This window comes from Anabrus simplex, chromosome 1, assembly GCF_040414725.1.
Source record: "Anabrus simplex isolate iqAnaSimp1 chromosome 1, ASM4041472v1, whole genome shotgun sequence".
Lineage (NCBI taxonomy): Eukaryota > Metazoa > Arthropoda > Insecta > Orthoptera > Tettigoniidae > Anabrus > Anabrus simplex.
The window spans coordinates 290573040-290594181 of NC_090265.1; the positions used below are offsets into that span (position 1 = coordinate 290573040).

Genomic DNA, 21142 nt, shown 5'->3' on the forward strand with positions numbered 1-21142 from the left:
CTAAGAATCAGTGGATAACTCAGGAGATACTAGACCTGATTGATGAACGACAAAAATACAAGAATGCTAGAAATGAAGAGGGCAGAAAAGAATACAGGTGATTAAAGAATGACGTGGATAGAAAGTGCAAGGTAGTTAAGGAAGAATGGCTGAAGGAGAAGTGCAAGGATGTGGAAGGTTGTATGGTTCTAGGAAAGGTAGATGCTGCACACAGGAAAATCAAGGAAACCTTTGGAGAAAGGAAATCTAGGTGTATGAATAAAAGAGCTCAGATGGAAAGCCACTTCTGGGGAAAGAAAACAAAGCAGAAAGATGGCAGGAACATATCCAACAGTTGTATCAAGGTAAATATGTAGATGATGTGGTTCTGTAACAAGAAGAGGCTGTTGATGCTGATGAAATGGGAGATCCAATTTTGAGGTCAGAATTTGACAGAGCTGTGAGAGACCTAAATAGGAACAAGGCACCTGGGATATATGACATTCCCTCTGAATTACTGACTGCCTTAGGAGAAACCAGCTTTGCAAGGCTATTCCATTTAGTGTGTAAGATGTACGAGACAGGAGATGTGCCATCTGATTTTTGGAAGAATATTGTTGTACCTATTCCCAAGGAAGCCGGTGCTGACATGTGTGAAAACTACCACGCCATTAGTTTAGTATCTCATGCCTGCAAAATTTTAACATGTATTATTTACAGAAGAATGGAAAGATAAGTTGAAGCTGAGTTGGGAGAAGATGAATTTGGCTTCAGAAGAAATGTAGGAACACGTGAAGCAATCCTGACTTTACGTCTGATTTTAGAGGATCGAATTATGAAGGACAAGCCCACATGCATGGCGTTCATAGATCTAGAAAAGGCATTCGATAATGTTGATTGGACCAAGCTATTTATGATTCTGAAGGTGATTGGGATCAGATACCGAGAACAAAGAATTATCTACAATCTGTATAAAAATCAGTCTGCAGTGGTACGAATCGAGGGCTTTGAAAAATGAAGCAGTAATCCAGAACGGAGTGAGGCAAGGCTACAGTTTATCCCCCCTTCTTTTCAGTGTTTATATAGAACAGGCAGTAAAGGAAATCAAAGAGGAATTTGGAAAGAGAATCAAAATCTAAGGAGAGAGGATGATATTGTTATTTTATCTGAGACTGCAGAAAATCTCGAGAAGTTGCTGAATGGTAGCCTGTGGATTAAGTCTTGGGTAAGGAGTACAAGATGCAAATAAATAAGTCCAAAACAAAAGTAATGGAGTGCAGTCGAAGGAAGACAGGTGAAGCAAGAAATATTAGATTAGGAAATGAAGTCTTAAAGGAAGTAGATGAATATTGTTACGTGGGTAGTAAAATAAGTAATGATGGCAGAAGTAAGGAGGACATAAAGTATGCAGACTAGCACAAGCAAGGAAGAGCTTTCTTAAGAAAAGAAATTTGCTCACTTCAAACATTGATATAGGAATTAGAAAGATGTTTCTGAAAACTTTCATCTGGAGCGTGGCATTGTGTGGAAGTGAAACATGGACTATAACTAGATCAGAAAGAAAGAGAATAGAAGCTTTTGAAGTGTGGTGTTATAGAAGAATGCTGAAGGTGAGATGGATAGATGGAATCACGAATGAAGAGATACTGAATCAAATTGGTGAGAGGAGATTGATTTGACTAAATTTGACAAGAAGAAGAGATAGACTAATAGGACACATCTTAAGACACCAAGGACTTGTTCAATTGGTTTTTGAAGGAAGCGTAGGTGGTAAGAACGGTAGGGGTAGACCAAGGTATGAATATGACAAGCAGATTAGAGAAGATGTAGGATGCAATAGGTATGTAGAAGTGAAAAGGTAAGCACAGGATAGGGTGGCATGGAAGCTGCATCAAACCAGTCCATGGACTGATGACTCAAACAACAAACAACAAATCTATATATATAAAGTAGCTTGTCCTGACTGACTGACTGACTGACTGATTCATCATCGCCGAGCCAAAACTACTGGACATAAAGAAATGAAATTTTGGGCATAGATTCATATTAAGATGAAGGTGCTCGCTAAGAGAGGATTTTTGGATATTCTGTCGCTAAGGGGGTGAAAAGGGGGGTGAAATTTTAAAATGAGTGTGTCTATATCTCAAAACTTTAAAAGTTTACAGATGTGAAAATTGGTATTTAGAATCTTCTTTAAAAATAAGGAAACACACGTATTTTTTTGTTTTCAGACAATCCCAATAGGAGGGGTGAAAAAGGGTGAAAAAGGGGTTGAATGCCTTTAATCCGGATACGCTACTTATATCTCAGAAACTGAAGATATTACAGACCTCAAAATTGGTACTTTTGATCGCTGTGAAAAATAAAGAAACACATATTTTTTTGTTTTTGGAAAATCCAATTAATGCGAGGGTGAAAGGGGGGGTGAATTTTTAAAATGAGTGCATCTATATCTCAAAAGTTTTAAAGTTTAGAGATGTAAAAATTAGTATTTAGAATCTTCATTAAAAATAAAGGAACACGTATTTTTTTGTTTTCGGAAAATCCCATTAGGAGGGGTGAAAAGGGGTGAAAAATATGTTGAATGCCTTTAAATAAAATACATATATCTCAAAAACTGAAGATATTACAGACCTCAAAATTGGTACTTTTGATCGCTTTCAAAAATAAAGAAACACAAATTTTTTTGTTTTTGGAAAATCCAATTAATGCGAGGGTGAAAAGGGGGGTGAATTTTTAAAATGAGTGCATCTATATCTCTAAAGTTTTAAAGTTTAGAGATGTAAAAATAGGTATTTAGAATCTTCATTAAAAATAAAGGAACACGTATTTTTTTGTTTTCGGAAAATCCCAATAGGAGGGGTGAAAAGGGGTGAAAATGGGTTCGGATGCCTTTACAGAGAATACTTATATCTTAGAAACTGAATATATTACAGACCTGAAAATTGGTATTTGGGATCTACTTTAAAAATAAAGAAACAGGTATTTTTTCGTTTTGGGAAAATCCAAATAATGGGGGGTGAAAAGGGGGGTGAATTTTTAAAATGAGTGTGTCTACATCTTAAAACTTTAAACGTTTACAGATGTAAAAACTGGTGTTTAGAATCTCCCTTAAAAATAAAGGAACACGTATTTCTTTGTTTTCTCTAAATCCCAATAGGAGGGGTGTAAAAGGGTGAATGCCTTTAATGAGGATACATATATCCCAGAAACTGAAGATATTACAGAACTGAAAATTTGAAAATGGGATCTCCTTTAAAAATATAGAAACACGTATATTTTTGCTTTTGGAAAATTCAATTAATGGCGGTTAAACAGGAGTGGCAAATTGGGGTGAATTTTTTGAAAGACTATATCTACAGAATATCTGAGAAGCGTAAAATGTTACAGACATACATAAATAGTGGGTATTTGGAATCTCCTGTAAGTGTAAAGAAACATAGGTGATTTGTCTTTGGAAACTCCACTTAAGGGGAACTAAAATGGGGTGAAATTTTAAAATGAGAATTTCTACAGTATATCTCAAAAAACTTAACATGTACAGAAGTGAAAAATGGTCATTTTTTATCCTATTAAAAATAAAGAAGAGTGTATTTTTAGTTTTCGAAAATACAACTTGGGTAGTGGGGGGTGGGGGGTAAAAGTGACTGAAAATGGTGTTGAATTCTTTTAATTAGGCTACTGATATCTCAAAAATGAAGATGTTACACACGTGAAATTTTATTTTTGGGATCTGATTTAAAAGTAAACAAACACGTATTCTCGGAAAATCCAATGAAGGGGATTTGGAGTGTTAAAGGATAGAAAAAATTAATTGACTTAATTGTATGAGAATACATACATCTAATAAATACTAAAGTTGTTACAGACGTGAAAATTGGTATTTTGATCTCCTTTAAAAACAAAGAAAAGCGCGTTTTGGGGGGAAACAATCTTGGGAGGGGGGGGAGTGAAAAGGAGTTGAATTCCTTTCATGAGGACACATAAATCAAAAACTGAAGAGTTTAGAGTGGTGATAATTGGTATTTAGAAGATCCTTTACTATTAAAGGAACAAGTATTTTTTGCTCTAATATCACTTTGTGAGGGAGGGGGCGGAGTGTGGAAGGAAGTTAAAAACGTGAATTATTTTTAAGGGGATACTTATATCTCAAAACTGAAGGTAATAAACGTGAACATTGGTATTTGGAATCTCCTTTAAACATAAAGAAACACGCCTTCTTTTAATTTTTTGGAGGGTGGGGGTAAATAAACTTAACGGCGGTAGGGTGTAAAAGGAGGTGAGACCAATTGATTTTACTGTTCGTAATGTACTTATAAGGAGCCTCCGTTGCTCAGTCGGAAGCGCGCCGGCCTCTCACAGCTGGGTTCCGTGTTTCAAATCCCGGTCACTCCATGTGACATTCGTGCTGGACAAAATGGTGGCGGGACAGGTTTTTCTCCGGATACTCCGGCTTTCCCTGTCATCATTCATTCCAGCAACACTGTCCAATATTTCATTTCATTTGTCACTCATCGATCATTGCCCCAGAGGGGAGCTTCGGCAGCCGGCACAATTCCTATTGTCGCCGCTAGATGGGGCTTTATTCATTCCATCACTGATCCTGTCGAATGATAGGAAACAGGCTGTAGACTTGCGATGTACTTATTCTGATCATAAACCGATCATTTTAACTTTCCTGGGTTCTTTTTCAACAGCCATATTTTCCTTCGGAGAACGTTCTTAGATTAGAGTAGATTCTCCTGGCATATAAATAAAAATGTAAACACATTTGAAATAAACAATAGGAATGAGATTGGCCGTCAAATTGTTCACCTCTATAATAAGGTCAATAATACACGGAGGTACGTCATTCATATCGCCAGAAATTCCGCACACTTGCCTACGCGCAACAATGGTGCTGGTCACATTGTTAGCAATGACAATGGCAGCAGATGTATTTTACCGCCAAGTAGCGGTCTTGCATATTGCTGTGGGGTCCAGAACATCAATAATAATAATAATAATAATAATAATAATAATAATAATAATAATAATAATAATAATAATAATAATAATAATAATAATAATAATAATAATAATAACAATAACAATATCCTGGACCGTTGTCAACATGTGCGGACCGTGCTGGAAACGGGTCCTGGACGGGTAATGACTACGATTGCAGTCCGGCCGCCGGTTTAGTACCGCCAAGTCACCTAAGAGGACACCACGCCAGATCTCCTCAAGGATTTGATCCACATTAAAAATGCTTATAGGAAAGCATGGCTAAGATTTAGGAACCCAACTGCCCGGGTGGAATACCTGGACCTAGCCCAGGAAATACGAAATCGATTGCTGGAAAGAAAGATTGAAAAATGGGAGGAACGTTGCCGTAATCGCTCAGTAAACGAGTCAGATCACGAATATCAGCGGGTTGTATATAAAACGATAAGCATTCAATTTAAATTTCAGTATATTACCGTAGCGAAGCACGGGTATCTTGCTAGTCTCATTATAAAATAATGGGCATAACTGATAAAATAATAGGAATAACAGGTGACTATAGAAATGTGTAGTTTCACTAAATAAACCAATACACTGACAGATTATTATTATTATTATTATTATTATTATTATTATTATTATTATTATTATTATTATTATTATTATTATTATTATTATTATTATTATTATTATTATTATTATTATTATTATTATTATTATTATTCACAAACAGAAATTAAAAATGCTATTAACTCGGGAGTGGTAACCATGGGTTGCTGCCAGACACCCACAATGAAACCTCTAACTAGTGTGTCCATGTTTGTTTGGCAATACTGCTGATACTTTGGCAACATTCATTCAAAGTTGGTTTTTGCATGCATCTCCAGTGTTCTTCGTCTTAGAGAAAGAGAATGGCCTGTTAATGTGACTTGGGTGCCTGTGGGCCCCCAAGTTACCATTTGCAGAACTTTTCGTGTACCTACTTAATTGTAGCTAATTCTGTTGTAAGCGCTTACGATATTTGTGCCTGAAGCAAATGAAAAATGATTGTGAGCTTTGCATTGATGTTGGAGAATGTGAAACAAGTGAATCTGAATGCGACTCACAAAGAAACAGATTTGCAATTAAAAACTTGAATGATGGGAGATGGAATGTTATTGTTTCTGTGATTTGTGTCTGTTTGTTGATGCCAAAATAAAGTACCACATCTCTGTTAAAACATCTTATGTAATTTACTGTTTAATTAATAAAATTTGATTTCACACTCATTCCAGTATCACAGAAGACAAGAAGCTGATGGGGATCCAAGAACACCCCACGTTACCATTGGCATTACAAAAAGTCACGTTACAGCTTGTTGCTACTCCAACCACTACTCTTATACCTTCATCTCCTTCACACAATATACATAACATTTGTTTGAGCGCCAGTTGCTTTTTAAATAAAAACAACAAAATTTGGTAGAGCATACCTCTTATATCAATTATCTCAAGGCGTGAGGTGATAAACTCACATATCTGGCAATATACAGGGATATGGATCTGGACAATATTAAATTACTGTTGCATTTCCACAATTGAGGATTGTACATGGAGCTGGAATCACTTATTATAATTAAAATAAAACTGAGTTTATGACTATAATTTACATCACAATGAACAATCATTGACGTCTTTTAATTTAACAATATATATATATATAGTGAGATTTGCGGTACTAATAAAAGGAAAATTTAATCTAAACAAAAAAAGCTATTGGCATGAACTTGAAGTGAGATGTGATATCGCCGCTGATTACATTCTTCTTCATGTTATGAATGCATAACATGTCTGATGCTTTAATTACCTGATGTCTGCATACACCGCTGTTGAACTTGAAATTCTTGGGAAAACCTATGAGCTGAAGTCGGGAGCCGTCTGCTGTTATCTTCTTATATAACAAGGAGTTGGCCTACATACTATGTACGCGTGTAGGGAGCTCCAATGTAGTTACGTCCACTCAATATATTATAAGTAATTGACAATATTATTGAAACATCTTGTGAAGTCCATCCTCACAAGAAGATGATGTTTCTTTATCAGCATAGTACCTGTCTCTGCTCGGATACAACCACCACTTGTAGACCTCCTCGATTATTACAAGACCTCTTGAAAACACAACTCTTAGTTCTGACCATCACTCTAAGACCACTTCTTCCATTTTACTGTTACATATGATCTGAACGATATGATCTGAATACCTCTCACCACCGTTGCATCGACTTTTATAACCTCGCGATGACGACTCATCTCCCTACTCTCTGTTCATCCCTTCCACTTCAACATACAGTAGCTGGCGAATACTGACACTTGGTCGCAATCACGTGCCCACGCACTGATGTCATCAGTCAAGTGTTGTCTAAGCCTGCCCAAGCGGATTGCAGATGACTAAGTTTCATGCGTCACCGGGAATTCTACTTGCACACAACATTCTCAGTTAAACATAGCCTCGATTGCAAAATACTATGCCAGCTCATCTAGCCAGAGTTACAAGCCATAGCATGACTATATGAAACCAACAAATCTCACTTACAGCAATACAGAATAATTACAAACAAATTTCACTTAACCTATGATTAAATACAATAATATGCATGATGCCTAATTATTACAGTCTAAATGATGAGAAACAGAATATAAAATCTAATGAATCGGGTTAATGATGATGATAATAATAATAATAATAATAATAATAATAATAATAATAATAATAATAATAATAATAATAATAATAATAATAATAAAAAAATAAAAATAATAATAAATACTGAATGGAATCTGTAACCCTGTTGTACGGTTACAAGCTCTCAGGTTAAATTTTGAATAATAAAAGGACTACACAAGGATTGTAAAACAATAGAGCAATATACTATCTAAGTACAGTACACTACATTTCTAAACTGCACTTAAGCCTATTCCAATTTTATTACAACAGGTTAACTGAAAATATAGAAATGTTGTTGGGATTAAAGGACTTGAGAGATTTTTCTCTTACTACACAAGGATAACTCAGTAATAGGGGACTAAATAATAAAGCAAAGGTGATATTTTTGTAATGAAATAACTAGGTACACTACAAGACTAAACCGTGCTTAGATGTATCCTAATTAAATGAAACAATAGAAATGTAGTTAAAACTAAATACCGGTACTTTACTTCTTTGAAAGCTTTTTTCCTAAAAGCCAATAAAAATTAAAACTACCCTTAAATGCTGAACAATCGAAGGTACAAAGTACAAAGTAGCCTATGCTGGAGACCTGGAATTAAAAATAATCAGAATACAGTAATCTGCTGATAATTATTTTTGTTTTCTCGACTACACTATACCCTTTGTTCTTGTCTGTATATCAATAGTGCAATGTTTGAATATGAAGAGCACCAAACAAACAATCACCAACATTCTAAAGACTGTTAACTGTTTCTCCAGTGAAATATCATATATTCTCATGAACTTCTTTTTTAAGAACAAAATTTGCAAGTGTATTATGTTATTTAATTAAAGAAATTATTACTTTCATGATAGATTGAACGGATTTGAAAAGAAATACAGGGTTTACTGCCTTCCTCCATGAATGTAAAAGCTGCAGAAGTTACAACTCCTTATAATAACCTGTGTTTATAATTATTCTACCAGCAAACCTAAAGATATTTAAATTAAAAAAGTGAATATTATTTCCCATTTCTCCCAATCTAAAATTGAAACAAAGTAAACCTAACCTACATAAACTAGAACATGTACTAGTAATCTATCAAACACAAACAGAACTATATCATATAAACTTAAAATAAATATCACTAATCTTAATTTCTATCAACAAACACTAAACACCGATATTTATAGCACTAAATGGATTGCACACATGCACAAAATTAACCAAATTTTGATAGGTACTAACTACTAACTACTTTATTACTGTGATAACACAAGAGCAGTTTCAACAGCCGACCATTTACTAGTGGATCCAGTAGGATCAGTAACAGGTAACAATTGCGTATACTGAGTCTACCAAGTCTATCGGTGAAGCCCAAACCTCAAATGAGAATGATGGAAATCCAAAACACATCATAATGGAAGCATCTGATACATTGTTCCATTTACAAAACTTGAAAGCAATGAAAAAAGAAAAAGAAAAAAAAAAATAGTCGCTCGTATTTCTGAGAGCAAGACATCGGCAACTGATATTGCAGCCCAGGTGCTACATCCTTCTCCCTTCGACTCGCCTCATGCAGCTTCTTGGAGAATGTCTAACTGGTGAGGGGACTGAGGGGATAAGTGTGCTAAGCACGACTGCTGATGAGGCAGACAGAGCAGTAGAAAGAGAAGGCATTACCTTTCTCTTCCCGCGCAAAGACTCAAAGTTCACCGCAGGTTTCTGAACTGCCACAATTGACACACGTGCTACGATATTACGTGCTTTTTGTTGCATGTGCAAATGTGTAAGACATCATACTGATTGTTTATACAACCATACATTCCTCAATGTATACACTGTACTTCCTCACCTCATACTTCTTATGGAGTGGTGGTATTTCATTCCATATACTTCCACATCCTTGTAGGAAAACATTGCAAGGCTGTTGTTATAGTAGTACTATAGTTTTATTTTTATCATTTTATGGGTAGATCTGCTAAAATTAAATGCAATCTTTCAGGTTCATTGTTCTTGTTTGTTGTTCGGAATTGAACTCGTGGTCATGGGTCGGACACCACCACTGATCTACCGAGCTAATAAACCAGTGAATGATGAGTACAGCTGCTGGTAATGCTATAAAATTCTAAATTGTAATTTAATAATAATAATAATAATAATAATAATAATAATAATAATAATAATAATAATAATAATAATAATAATAATACATGGCCTCTGGAAAGGCTTAGTGGTCACCTAATGAGGATGACATGAATGATGAAGATGTCATAAACAGCCAGTCCCCAAGTCATCTCAGTTTTAATGACAGTGTTGATGGAATGAAACTAACTTATGGGGATCACTGTAAGTACTTAGGTGTTAATATAAGGGAAGATCTTCATTGTGGTAATCACATAAATGGGATTATAAATACAAGTTACATATCTTTTCATATAGTTATGAGGGTATTTAGGAGTTGTAGTAAGGATGTAAAGCAGAGGGCATATAAGTCACTGGTAAGACCCCAATTAGAGTATGGTTCCAGTGTATGGAACTCTCTCCAGGAATACTTGATTCAAAAACTGGAAAAAATCCAAAGGAAAGCAGCACAATTTGTTCTGGGTGATTTCTGACAAAAGAGTGGTGTTTCTAAACCGTTGCAAACTTTGGGCTGAGAAGTCTTAGGAGTAAGGAGATGAACAGCTTAACTTAGGGCCAGTATTATAATAGAGGTTTAAACTGTTAGTTCAGTTTAAACTTCGGTTTATCTGTTAGTCGTGTATTATAAAACTTAATCTTAAGTTTAACTAGAGATTAATTTTACTGCCACTCATCTACCGTTTAAACTGAAGTTTAAGAATACATAACCTTACAACATGGCAGAATGAATGGATCTCGAAGATATTTTTGAGGTGTTTGAAGAAATACTAAGCGATGATGAAGAAGTGGTTCAAATTATTGAATGACCACAGGCACTATGAGTTTTTCGAGCATGGTCACGTCACTTTCATGTATGGAGTGAAAAATAGTTTTTAAATAGGTTTAGCCTTTCAAAACAGACTATCATAACCCTATTTCAGCAAATTGGTGTTATAATAAAACAAAATAATAAATAATAATAACATTTTAGAAACAAAGTAACTTCCTTCTATTTCAGAAATCATGCTATGGAACACCTCAGTCAGCTACTAATAGCATTGTGGTTTTATGTCTCCCGTAGTATGTTTATTATAATGGGAGATTTCGGAGGAATTCATAAGGCCACTGTTTCATGGACTATATAAATATTTCTGTACTAATTGTGCAAGCAATTCTATTTCCTTACAAGTAAAATTAGGACAACATTTATTGCTTTTATCCGCCATTTTACTTACAAGAAGTAAACAAAACATTATCGATAATCATCTTTTCTTGCAAGTCACTGCAAAACATTATCGACAGACATCTTTTCTCGATAGTCATTGCTACCAGGATCGTATATTTCCTTCTTCACCTCAGTTTAACTTAGGCTGGCCATTGTAAGACTCAACATTGGTTTAAACTCAAATTACAGTTTAACTCAATCTTCAGTTTAAACCCTCATTATAATACCGGTCCTAAGTAGAATGTCTGAGCTGTCAGTGGAGAGATGGCTTGGAATATATTTACTGGTTAATTGAAAATATGCTGTAACAACATTCCAATAAATCACCTGGTTCTGATTCCAGCCTTGGGAAATTCAATTGATTTCATTACCTAGTCACAAATAATTCTGAGTTAATTCAAGTTTTATGACCATTTTTCTATTTCTAATACCAAATAGTACTGCTGAATACACTAAAAAATATGCTGCAAACATTTATATTTACTGTGTTCATTTTAGGTAATTCTACCGTATCTTTAGAATAGATATAGAAGAGTTTAGATATATGGTACAGCAAGATCACCATATTTAAGCAGTCTGTCATTTCAAAAGAATGGCCTTTTCATGTGTTTGCAGTAACTGAGCAGATAACTCCCGAACAAGCAGAAGCGATAGAGAAGAGTCTCAGTGAACAAATTCAAGCCATTCTTAAACATTACCAACAAGATGATCCTGTTGGTTTACCTGGTGCACCTGTACCAGATCCCATGGATATACCTGATATGAAGCAGTCCTTTTCCATGGCAACTATGACCTTCAAGAAGGTGAAGGTCTATGGGCTTTCAAAATTCCGCATTGAATATGTACGATCTGATCTTGCAGCACTCCAGGTGAGTATTTCTGCTAACTACAGGGACTACGGTATGTTACATGGGATGTAATGCTATTTCCAACTTTAAAGCAAAGGACTACCATGTTATGCATGTACAAAGTTATATTTTTTCCCTTTTAATGAATTCATTGACATACGATTATTTTGCTTGAAAAGACACCAGGGATTGCAATTGATTATATATTTATGTCCTAAGTTTTTAATTTGGCAACTAAACACATTTGAATTTCATTTTAGATTTCTGCCTTTTAACTGAAGTATTTAGGAATGATTGCATCAGCTGTGTTTGAATCCCCATAATTATCCTAAGGGAAAAAATTAGTGTTCAAATCTCCAGAAAGTCTTTATTTTCAACCTTTCACTTCATATTGGCACAGAAAAATCACAATTATCTGTTGTATCTGAGCTGCCAATTTCTTTACTATCAATGAGGAATTGAAAAGTTCATTCCTCTTTTTTGTGATAAGACATCTTGATTATTATTTCTCAAAAGTGTGATATTTAGAGACTGAATATCCAAATAGGCCCTCTATGAAAAAGATGACCTATTTTATAAAATCAGCATAGGGTTTACACATTGGAGGAATGACCTTTGCACAGTGGTGTGTGGTAACATTTCTTGGTGGGTGTAGAGTATAAGTACCATAGAGGTTTCTTATAAGGAAATCTAAATTCTGTATAGAAATAATTTAATACTGATAACATGATAACTATTTCCATTAAGACAAATGCATGCACATTTCATTGATAACGAAAGTAGTTCACAGAAATACAACAATACAATAAATACAACAAATAATGAAATCAAAATGTTTGAACCATCACAAAATACAATATTTACACAAAATGGACATAAAACCAAATCACACATTGGTTCACATATACACAGCAAAGACAGTAGTTTATAGCTTTGGCATGAGTTGCTTCATATGGAGCATGTATCTATCCACTCTGGTATTTGTGTTTGTCCCTAGATAATAGCACATTTCAGTAAATCCAATCAGTCACTACTGATCTGCATGCAGGTGGCAGATTCCCTATCTGTTGTTTTCCTAGCCTTTTCTTAAATGATCACAAAGAAATTGGAAAATTATTGAACATCTCCCTTGGTAAGTTATCCCAATCCCTAACTCTCCTACCTATAAACGAATATTTTCTCCAATTTGTCCTCTTATCTTCATATTGTGATCTTTCCTACTTTTAAAGACATCACTCAAACATATTCGTCTGCTGATGTAATTCCAAGCCATCTCTCCACTGACAGCTCGGAACATACCACTTAGGCATAGAATTTCAAGGATAATTTAACAAAAACCACCTATTCAATACTTTCCACGTTTAATGTAGTTTGAATCTACATGAATTTATGTAGACTTATTAGGTCAGGTACATGTTTCACCCATTATTTTGGGCATCTTCAGCCTGTAGACAACCTTTAGGTCAAGGTTTGGGACCTTTTTAACCAATATATACAAACCAATATATATAATAATACAAACATTAATGATCTCTTAAGACTAACATGCCAGGATAATAATTTAAAAAATGTGAACTAAACATAACTGTGAATAACATAAGTTAATGGTGTTTTAACACATTAAAACTATAGGACCGACAAGTTGAGGGTCCCATACATTGGAACCATACCCTACTTGGAGTCTTACCAGAGACTTATATGCTCTCTTCTTTACATCGTTACTACAACCCCTAAATACCCTCATAACCATGTTCAGAGATCTGTACCCTTTATTAACAATCATATTTATGTGATTACCCCAATGAAGGTCTTTTCTTATATTAACACCTAGGTACTTACAATGATCCCCAAAAGGAACTTTAACTCCATCAATGCAGTAATCAAAACTGAGAGGATTCTTTCTATTTGTGAAACTCACAACCTGACTTTTAACCCCGTTTATCATCATACCATTGCCTACTGTCCATCTCACAACATTATCAAGGTCATTTTGCACTTGCTCACAATCTTGTAACTTATTTATTATTCTCTACAGAATAACATCATCTGCAAACAGTCTTATCTCTGATTCCACTTCTTTACACATATCATTGATATACCAGGTGGCTGAAGAACACCGTACTTTCTACTTACAAATGTCCTGCATGTACAAATGATGAATGGAATATCTACCAACTGATTTTCACAGGCGCACTACTGCCAGCAGGTAGGTTACGTCAGAATATGAAGAGATAAGGACCAGCCTGTCGCTCGCAGCTTGTTACTCAGCGCTACAGGTCTAATGCACCCCTTGCAATAGTAAACATCATTTTCCACCGCATATTTCTAGGCTGGTGTATGGTACAGCCGCACTATATTTGCTGTCAGTGTATCGGCAATGGATAGTGTGTTCAGCAGCGACAAATACACAGACATTATTTTAATCTGGACAACCTGGTTGGAATGCAGCCGAAGCTCCAAACAGATGTAGGCCAATGCCCCCTACGCACGTATTTCACCGAACAGTATTAGTTTTAGTTTCATACAAGCAACTCTATTGTCGAGTAGAATGTCTACACGTGTATAAATTAATAAGTTATTAAATTTCCTTTTCTGCATCTTTGGTGTTTTTACAAACAGTAGCGGTGATTAGGGGGTGAGGCGAGGAGGGACAGTGGCACCCTCCCCCAACTTTTTGGAGTAAACATTACAGTTTTTCCACTTTAGCCAGCTGGAACTAGGAATTATTTTTAAAAAAGGCTATTTGTACAAGCCATGTTATCTTATCTGCTAATTCTTTCCTTTATTTTTAAGTTATTAACGTAATTATTGTTGGAAATTCGCACAAAATGCCGTTCGTCACGGCTAACCAATTTGTATATCGCTGTTGCAAGTAGTGGAGACTTTGCATGTTCTGTGAGGAAGGGCAGTAGGGGTACATATTGTTTTGACAAGGTTGTGGACACTGAGTTATAATTCACCCACTTGCCGCGCGCATCCGTCAGTCTGGCAGTCTCGTTTAGTGTCTTTTTTTTCTGCTAGTGTTTTACGTCACACCGACACAGATAGGTGTTACGACGACGATGGGACAGGAAAGGGCTAGGAGTGGGAAGGAAGCGGCCGTGGCCTTAATTAAGGTACAGCCCCAGCATTTGCCTGGTGTGAAAATGGGAAACCACAGAAAACCATTTTCAGGGCTGGGGTTTCTAGAAATATAGCAACCCATTCATTCACCCTTTTATCTAGTCCAATTGCAATCATTTTTGCCAGTAGGCTTCTATGATCCACCCTATCAAATACTTTAGACATGTAAATCATGGTACAGTCCATAACCTCTCCTAAACCCAAACTGCGTTCTGTCGAACCAGTTTGTTTGTTTTCCAAATTGTTAAAAGGTTAATCCACACAAAAGTTAAAGGAATGGAAAATGTGAATAATAGAGAAACAAATATTAAGTCTACAGACAAGATAAGATAGCGAGATCATTGCTAGATTCTCAGCAAGATAGCTGTAGTTCAAAGTCTGGCCAATCTGTCATGTTCTGCCCTCTTGTAGGAATCTAGCACAGTGAAATAACTTTATGTTTGACATGCTTTGATATACGGACAGAAGACAGTCAGTTCTTATTGTTATGGATGTGTTATGTTTTTAGATGTGTTGCTTTCAAGTAAATATAACTTTACCTTGAATGAAAAGTTTCTATTTTCTGTTTTCCGTAAATATAAAAGTGTCTGCATTTTGACAAACCTGTCTGCCAGCTGGGTTTTCTACGTTTGAATAGGTCTAGAACATTAGTGGCGACTGTGATAGGATGCATTCGATTCAACATGAGGAAAGCTGTAAATAGGTCAATGTGGAGAGACTCATAAAATTGAGAAAACATATATGTGCAGCATTCACGAAGACTTTCGACTCATTGACGATGGAAACACAACTCGTCAAGGTAAGATCTTTATAATGAAGTTAGAAAGACTGGCTGTTGAACTGAAAGTAGCTGATGATAAAGTTGTTGACATACTTTTCAACAGTAGCGATGATGCGGATTATGAAAGCGAGTATGGTAAAGTGCAAGAATACCATGATAAATTAAATGAAGCATGTCAGAGAGTCAAGAACTTTTATGCAGTGGATGTAGCAACTGTCACAAGTGACGGTGTTGAGTGTTGAATGACAATTCTGGCTCTGGTAAGAAGAAACTTAAGTTGCCTAAGATCGAATTGAGGAAATTCAGTGGTGAAGTTAAAAGACTCGTTAGGTTTCTGGAGTCAATTCCGTAGGATACATGATGATCTGGATATAGAAAGGGAAGATAAATTCCAGTACCTAATTCAAGCTACTACAGAGGATAACAGTAGTACGAGAGATGCCATAAATAGCTTTCTGCCTACAGCTGATAATTACAAGAAAGCAATTCAGTTTACAGAACAGATTCATAAAAGAAGAATTATTGGTGGAGTTTTATGTTTATGAACTGTTAGGGTTAGTTATTCAGAATTTTACAGCACCTCAGAAACTCACTCACTTCTTTGCAACTCTATGATCGATTAGAAATCACATTACAAGATGTTAGAATCATTCCGTTTCAAAGAGGAGAAGAACTCCACTTAATCAATACTTGTTCATAAACATAAAACTCCACCAATAATTCTTCTTTTATGAATCTGTTCTGTAAACTGAATTGCTTTCTTGTAATTATCAGCTGTAGGCGAAAGCTATTTATGACGTCTCTCATACTACTGTTGTCCTATGTAGTAATATTTTAAATATTTTTAATAACAATAATAAACAAGTATTGATTAGGTGGTGTTCTTCTCCTCTTTGCATTTGTGTAAGTCATCAATACGGATATGAAGCTCATAAATTAGAATCATTCCGTATTGACGTTTTTCACTTTACAAAGGAAATTTAATATGTCCTATATATATTCCAGTCACAAATACACATCAATAAATAAAGATCTTAAGATCTTGCATTATGAGCAAAGAGGCCTTCCTCTTCTTACTTCTTCTTCCGCCATCTCCTCTCAGGAAGTCTGGCGACCATCACGGAGCAATATTTCCTGTTACCTTGCTCAACATTCTCGAGAGCATCCACATCGATATAGATCAGTCTATGTACCCCTCTCATAATTTAAATGAAATCAACAAAAAAAGAACATTCTACTTGAAACATTCATTCATTATATTTATCAGAACTTCTATAATAAAAAACAAACCCCGCCATCATCTCTCCAATTCACCACTACTTCCCCCCCTCCCCCCTCTACCCTACCAGCCCTGCACTCCTCCCATCCTCGCAAACACAGCTGAGCCAACAATAGACACGATCAGTAAGAAGGGGACCATTAAATTTGAGAAGGTCAGGCCGTTTCAAGAGGACAACTACATAATAAGTACCGGTAAGTTTAAAAGTTTTCTTCACACTTAGCCTATTTTTTACTTATTAGCCCAAGTTTCTCATACAACCTCATTTTTCCATTACAGATTTGAATTTCATTGGCAGTTTTGCACTATGTGTCATACACTTTTTACTTGGCACATGTTTCCTCTCAAACTTAGTTTCTCAAGTTTTTTTTCTCGCCTCTTAACTATTTGTGATAGTGACTCAACAGAGACAGACTGTCATTTTGAATTTTTAGCACAGTAATTTCATCGTGATTTTTAATTATAACACACTGTAGTTGTAGACTAAGAGGTCCACAACCTCGCCATAATCACTTATTGTTTGTTTCCGTCATGTCTCATTTGTTTTCATTCTTTTCTTCATTAGGTTTTAACACACCTTTTAGCATCAATTATGTAAATAACTTTAACCTTTCTTTCACTGCAGATGTCTCAAATGAGTTGATTATTACTCCATCTAATAATGGAAATGTGTATATATTGAATTGTTTTAATTCCGTCATGTCTCTTTTATTTTACTTTCTTTCCTTCATTATATTTTAACACATTTTTGATCATCTATTATATAAATAACTTTAACCCCCTTTTTACACTGAAGATGGCTCACCAACGAGTTGGAACATGTTTGACTGTTATTACTCCATCTAACGATGGAGATGTGTATGTATTGAATAGGAGGACATACGGTATTAAATTTCCTTTGTAAAGCAGAAATCACATCTTAGGTTGCTAGCATCATTGGGAATGACCAGTGCTAAATATGCAGCCTTTTTATTCTCCCCTAGTTGAATCATCACTCCCAGAAGACCTGCTAAGAGTGTGGTTAAGCAATTTCTTTACCCATTAATGAAAGAGCAGATAATCTTTATTGTGAGAAATTGTTGCAGCTATCACCTTTTCTGAATAATGAAATGGAGGGAGGACAGAGAACTTATTTTGCCCAAGGGCGATTCCATATTTCCTCACAGAAACCAGGAAAGCAGAAGAGCAAGTCACCTCAACCTGAATCTATACCTACTGCTAGTAATCTGTTTGTTAGCAAAGAGAGAGGTACATCAAAGGGGAGCAACTGTATATTCTGTAAGAGAAACCATGATGCAAAACATTGTTTCATGGCACAGAACATGACTCTGTCTGAGAAGAAGAGTATATTGGTGAAAACAGGGAGCTGCTGCCAGTGTCTGAGAAAAGGTCATACACCTAAGGCTCAGGCTTGTAAAGTGACTGTGCAGTGTCAGGTATGTGGGAAGAGACAATGTGTTCTTATGTGTCCAAATATGCTGTTGAAGGAGCCAAACAAAGAGCAGAAGAAGTAGGAGCCAAGTATGGAAAAACACAGTCAGGAGGTTCTTCTTCAAACCCAAATGGTGAAGATCCTATCCTTTGGACAAGAACGCATCGTCGCGACTTTGATCAACAGTGGATCACAGCAATCTTATTTACTGGAAAGAACTGCTGTCTCTGTTCGACTTCAATCCTTAGGTATGGAGACCTTAACTCATGCTTTGTTAGGAAGTGCTGAAACTGACAGGCAGTTGTATTCGACCTACCAGTTGAAGATATGCAGTGTGGATGGGAAGTATTGTTGTGCGATCGCTGTGCTCAGTCAGCCTGTGATTTGTTGTGAAATTCCTTTGGTTCAAAGGCGTCCCTGGATGAAAGAACTGAAACCAAAAAACATTTTTGTTTCCGATTGGGGTTCCGATAGACTTGAAATTGAACTGTTTCTGGGAGCTGATGTATAGCCAAGATTTTGTCATGGGAGAATAGACATAGTTTCTGACATTAGGAAAGCCTTTCTTCAAGTTTCTGTTGCTCCATGTGACTAAGACTTTCTCAGGTTTTTGTGGTGTAAGGTTTATGCCTAGGTGAAATTCCAGGTTTCTAGGCATAGGGAGTACTGTTTGGACTTAACTGTTGCCCAGGGCCTCTCAAACACCCAAAATCTCATGCGTGCAAACCGAGGTGCAGAGATTCTGTGCTCGACTCGGCTCGGTTCGGACCAGCACTAGCACTTTGTCTCGGGGTGACTTGTCTAAGCTCGGCTCAACTCTGCTCGGATTATGAAGTGCTGCAGACAGGCAGAGTGAGTGAGACAGGTATACGGAAAGAGAGAGACAGCACTATTACTTAAAATCCAGGAGTGGGGTGAGCACTCTGGTCAACCTAGCAAATTCGACAAATTTGACCATTTTTTGGATTTGACAAATTTGACCATTTTCGGTACGAAACTTGTACGTGAGAAACATTGTATAAAATTAGATATTGATAATATATTGACAAGGTGGACAAAACAATCACCCATTGTATATTAGATAAAATAACCTAGCAAAGTCGTCTTTTGCACTTTGCGCCAAGCAATGTGCCGGTGCATGCACTCTGAGAGGCCCTGCTGTAGCCTCTTTCTGTTGAGTGCTATGCTTAACCTTCTTCTGGAGAAAAGTCCATCTAAATTAAGGAATACATCTCAAATGCTAAGGAGGTATTTCTATGTTGACAGCTGTGTTACATCCATTGACACTGAAGATAAATTGATCCAGTTCATTGATAAATCTATAAGACTTCTTGCAGAGACAATGTTTGAACCTTGAAGCTGGGAAAGTAACTACTTGGAAAGAAATAATGGACTGAAAAGTCTTATTCCCATTCTTGGCCTTCTGTGAGATAAAGAGAATGATGAACTGCTCTTTGACGTTCAATTGATAACTGAAGCTGGAACCAACATCAGAAGAAAGCTCCTGTCTATGCTTCAAAGGATTTTTGACACTGTCAGATTTTCATGTCCATTTACTTTGATCCTGAAACTTCATATACAGAGTAGTTAGAATCTCAAGGTGGGCTGGGATGATCCATTGCCTGAAGAGATGCAGTAAAAATTTGAAAGGCGGGAGCAAGAAATTCCACAGCTTTCTGAATTGAGCGTACCAAGACACCTAACTGCTTGCAAAACCAAGGAAACTTGGAGCCTCCACACTTTCTGTGACGCCAGTAAAAGTGCCTATCCTGCAGCTATTTTCCTGAGAAGTGGATCGGAAGGATCTATTCTGGTGCAGCTTATCATGGCGAAGTTGAGAGTTAAGACTCTGAAAAATTTATCAATGCCCAGGTTAGAGCATCTAGCTTGTTGTATAGGGAGCCATATGGCAGTCTGTGTAAGGGAGATTTTAGGTAAAGTCATCCCTGAATATTTCTGGACTGACTCTTCTACAGCATTGGACTGGATCAAGACAAATGATTCATGGAGTCCATTTGTCAGTAACTGTGTGAAAGAGATTAACACACTGATAATTAATTTTGTGTGGCTATTTCTAGCTGAGTGCAGCCCTTGTAAGGCAGACCCTCCGATGAGGGTGGGTGGCATCTGCCATTCGTAGGTAACTGCGTGTTATTGTGGTGGAGGATAGTGTTATTTGTGGTGTGTGAGTTGCAGGGATGTTGAGGACAGCACAAACACCCAGCCCCCGGGTCATTGGAATTAACAAATTAAGGTTAAAATCCTCGACCCAGCCGGGAATTGAACCTGGGACCCTCTGAACCGAAGGCCAGTACTCTGACCATTCAGCCAACGAGTTGGACAGCATACTGATGAGACAACAAGACTGGAGATATGTAGCTGGTAATCTGAATCCTGCCAACCTTCCATCCTGAGGATTTTCTGCATGAGCTCTGATTGCCATCCGAAGGTGGGAGGGGCCAGATTGGTTAAAGTTAGAAGAAAAGGATTGGCTCCTATCATGCGTTAATGCCAACGACCTAGAATATAATACATAGAGTGGCTATCACACTGCCATCTTTGAAGAAAAATTTACAACCTTTATTCACAAATGTCAGATGAAATAAAAACTTGGTATTACAGATCAACAGTAAGTTACTTTAAGATATATTAAAGTTTGGTAACAATCAGATCATTACT

The 21142-nt window shown here is 36.4% G+C and overlaps 1 protein-coding gene across 2 annotated transcripts in view; it reads left to right on the forward strand.

Moving 5' to 3' along the window:
- LOC136856720 (uncharacterized) overlaps nucleotides 1-21142 on the forward strand; it is a 107258-nt gene that overhangs the window by 74698 nt on the left and 11418 nt on the right. For both annotated transcript variants that reach the window (XM_067134789.2, XM_068231084.1), the window contains exon 2: nucleotides 11616-11869. In XM_067134789.2, the coding sequence (XP_066990890.2) occupies nucleotides 11616-11869 (254 nt within the window). The remainder of the gene's footprint in view (nucleotides 1-11615; nucleotides 11870-21142) is intronic.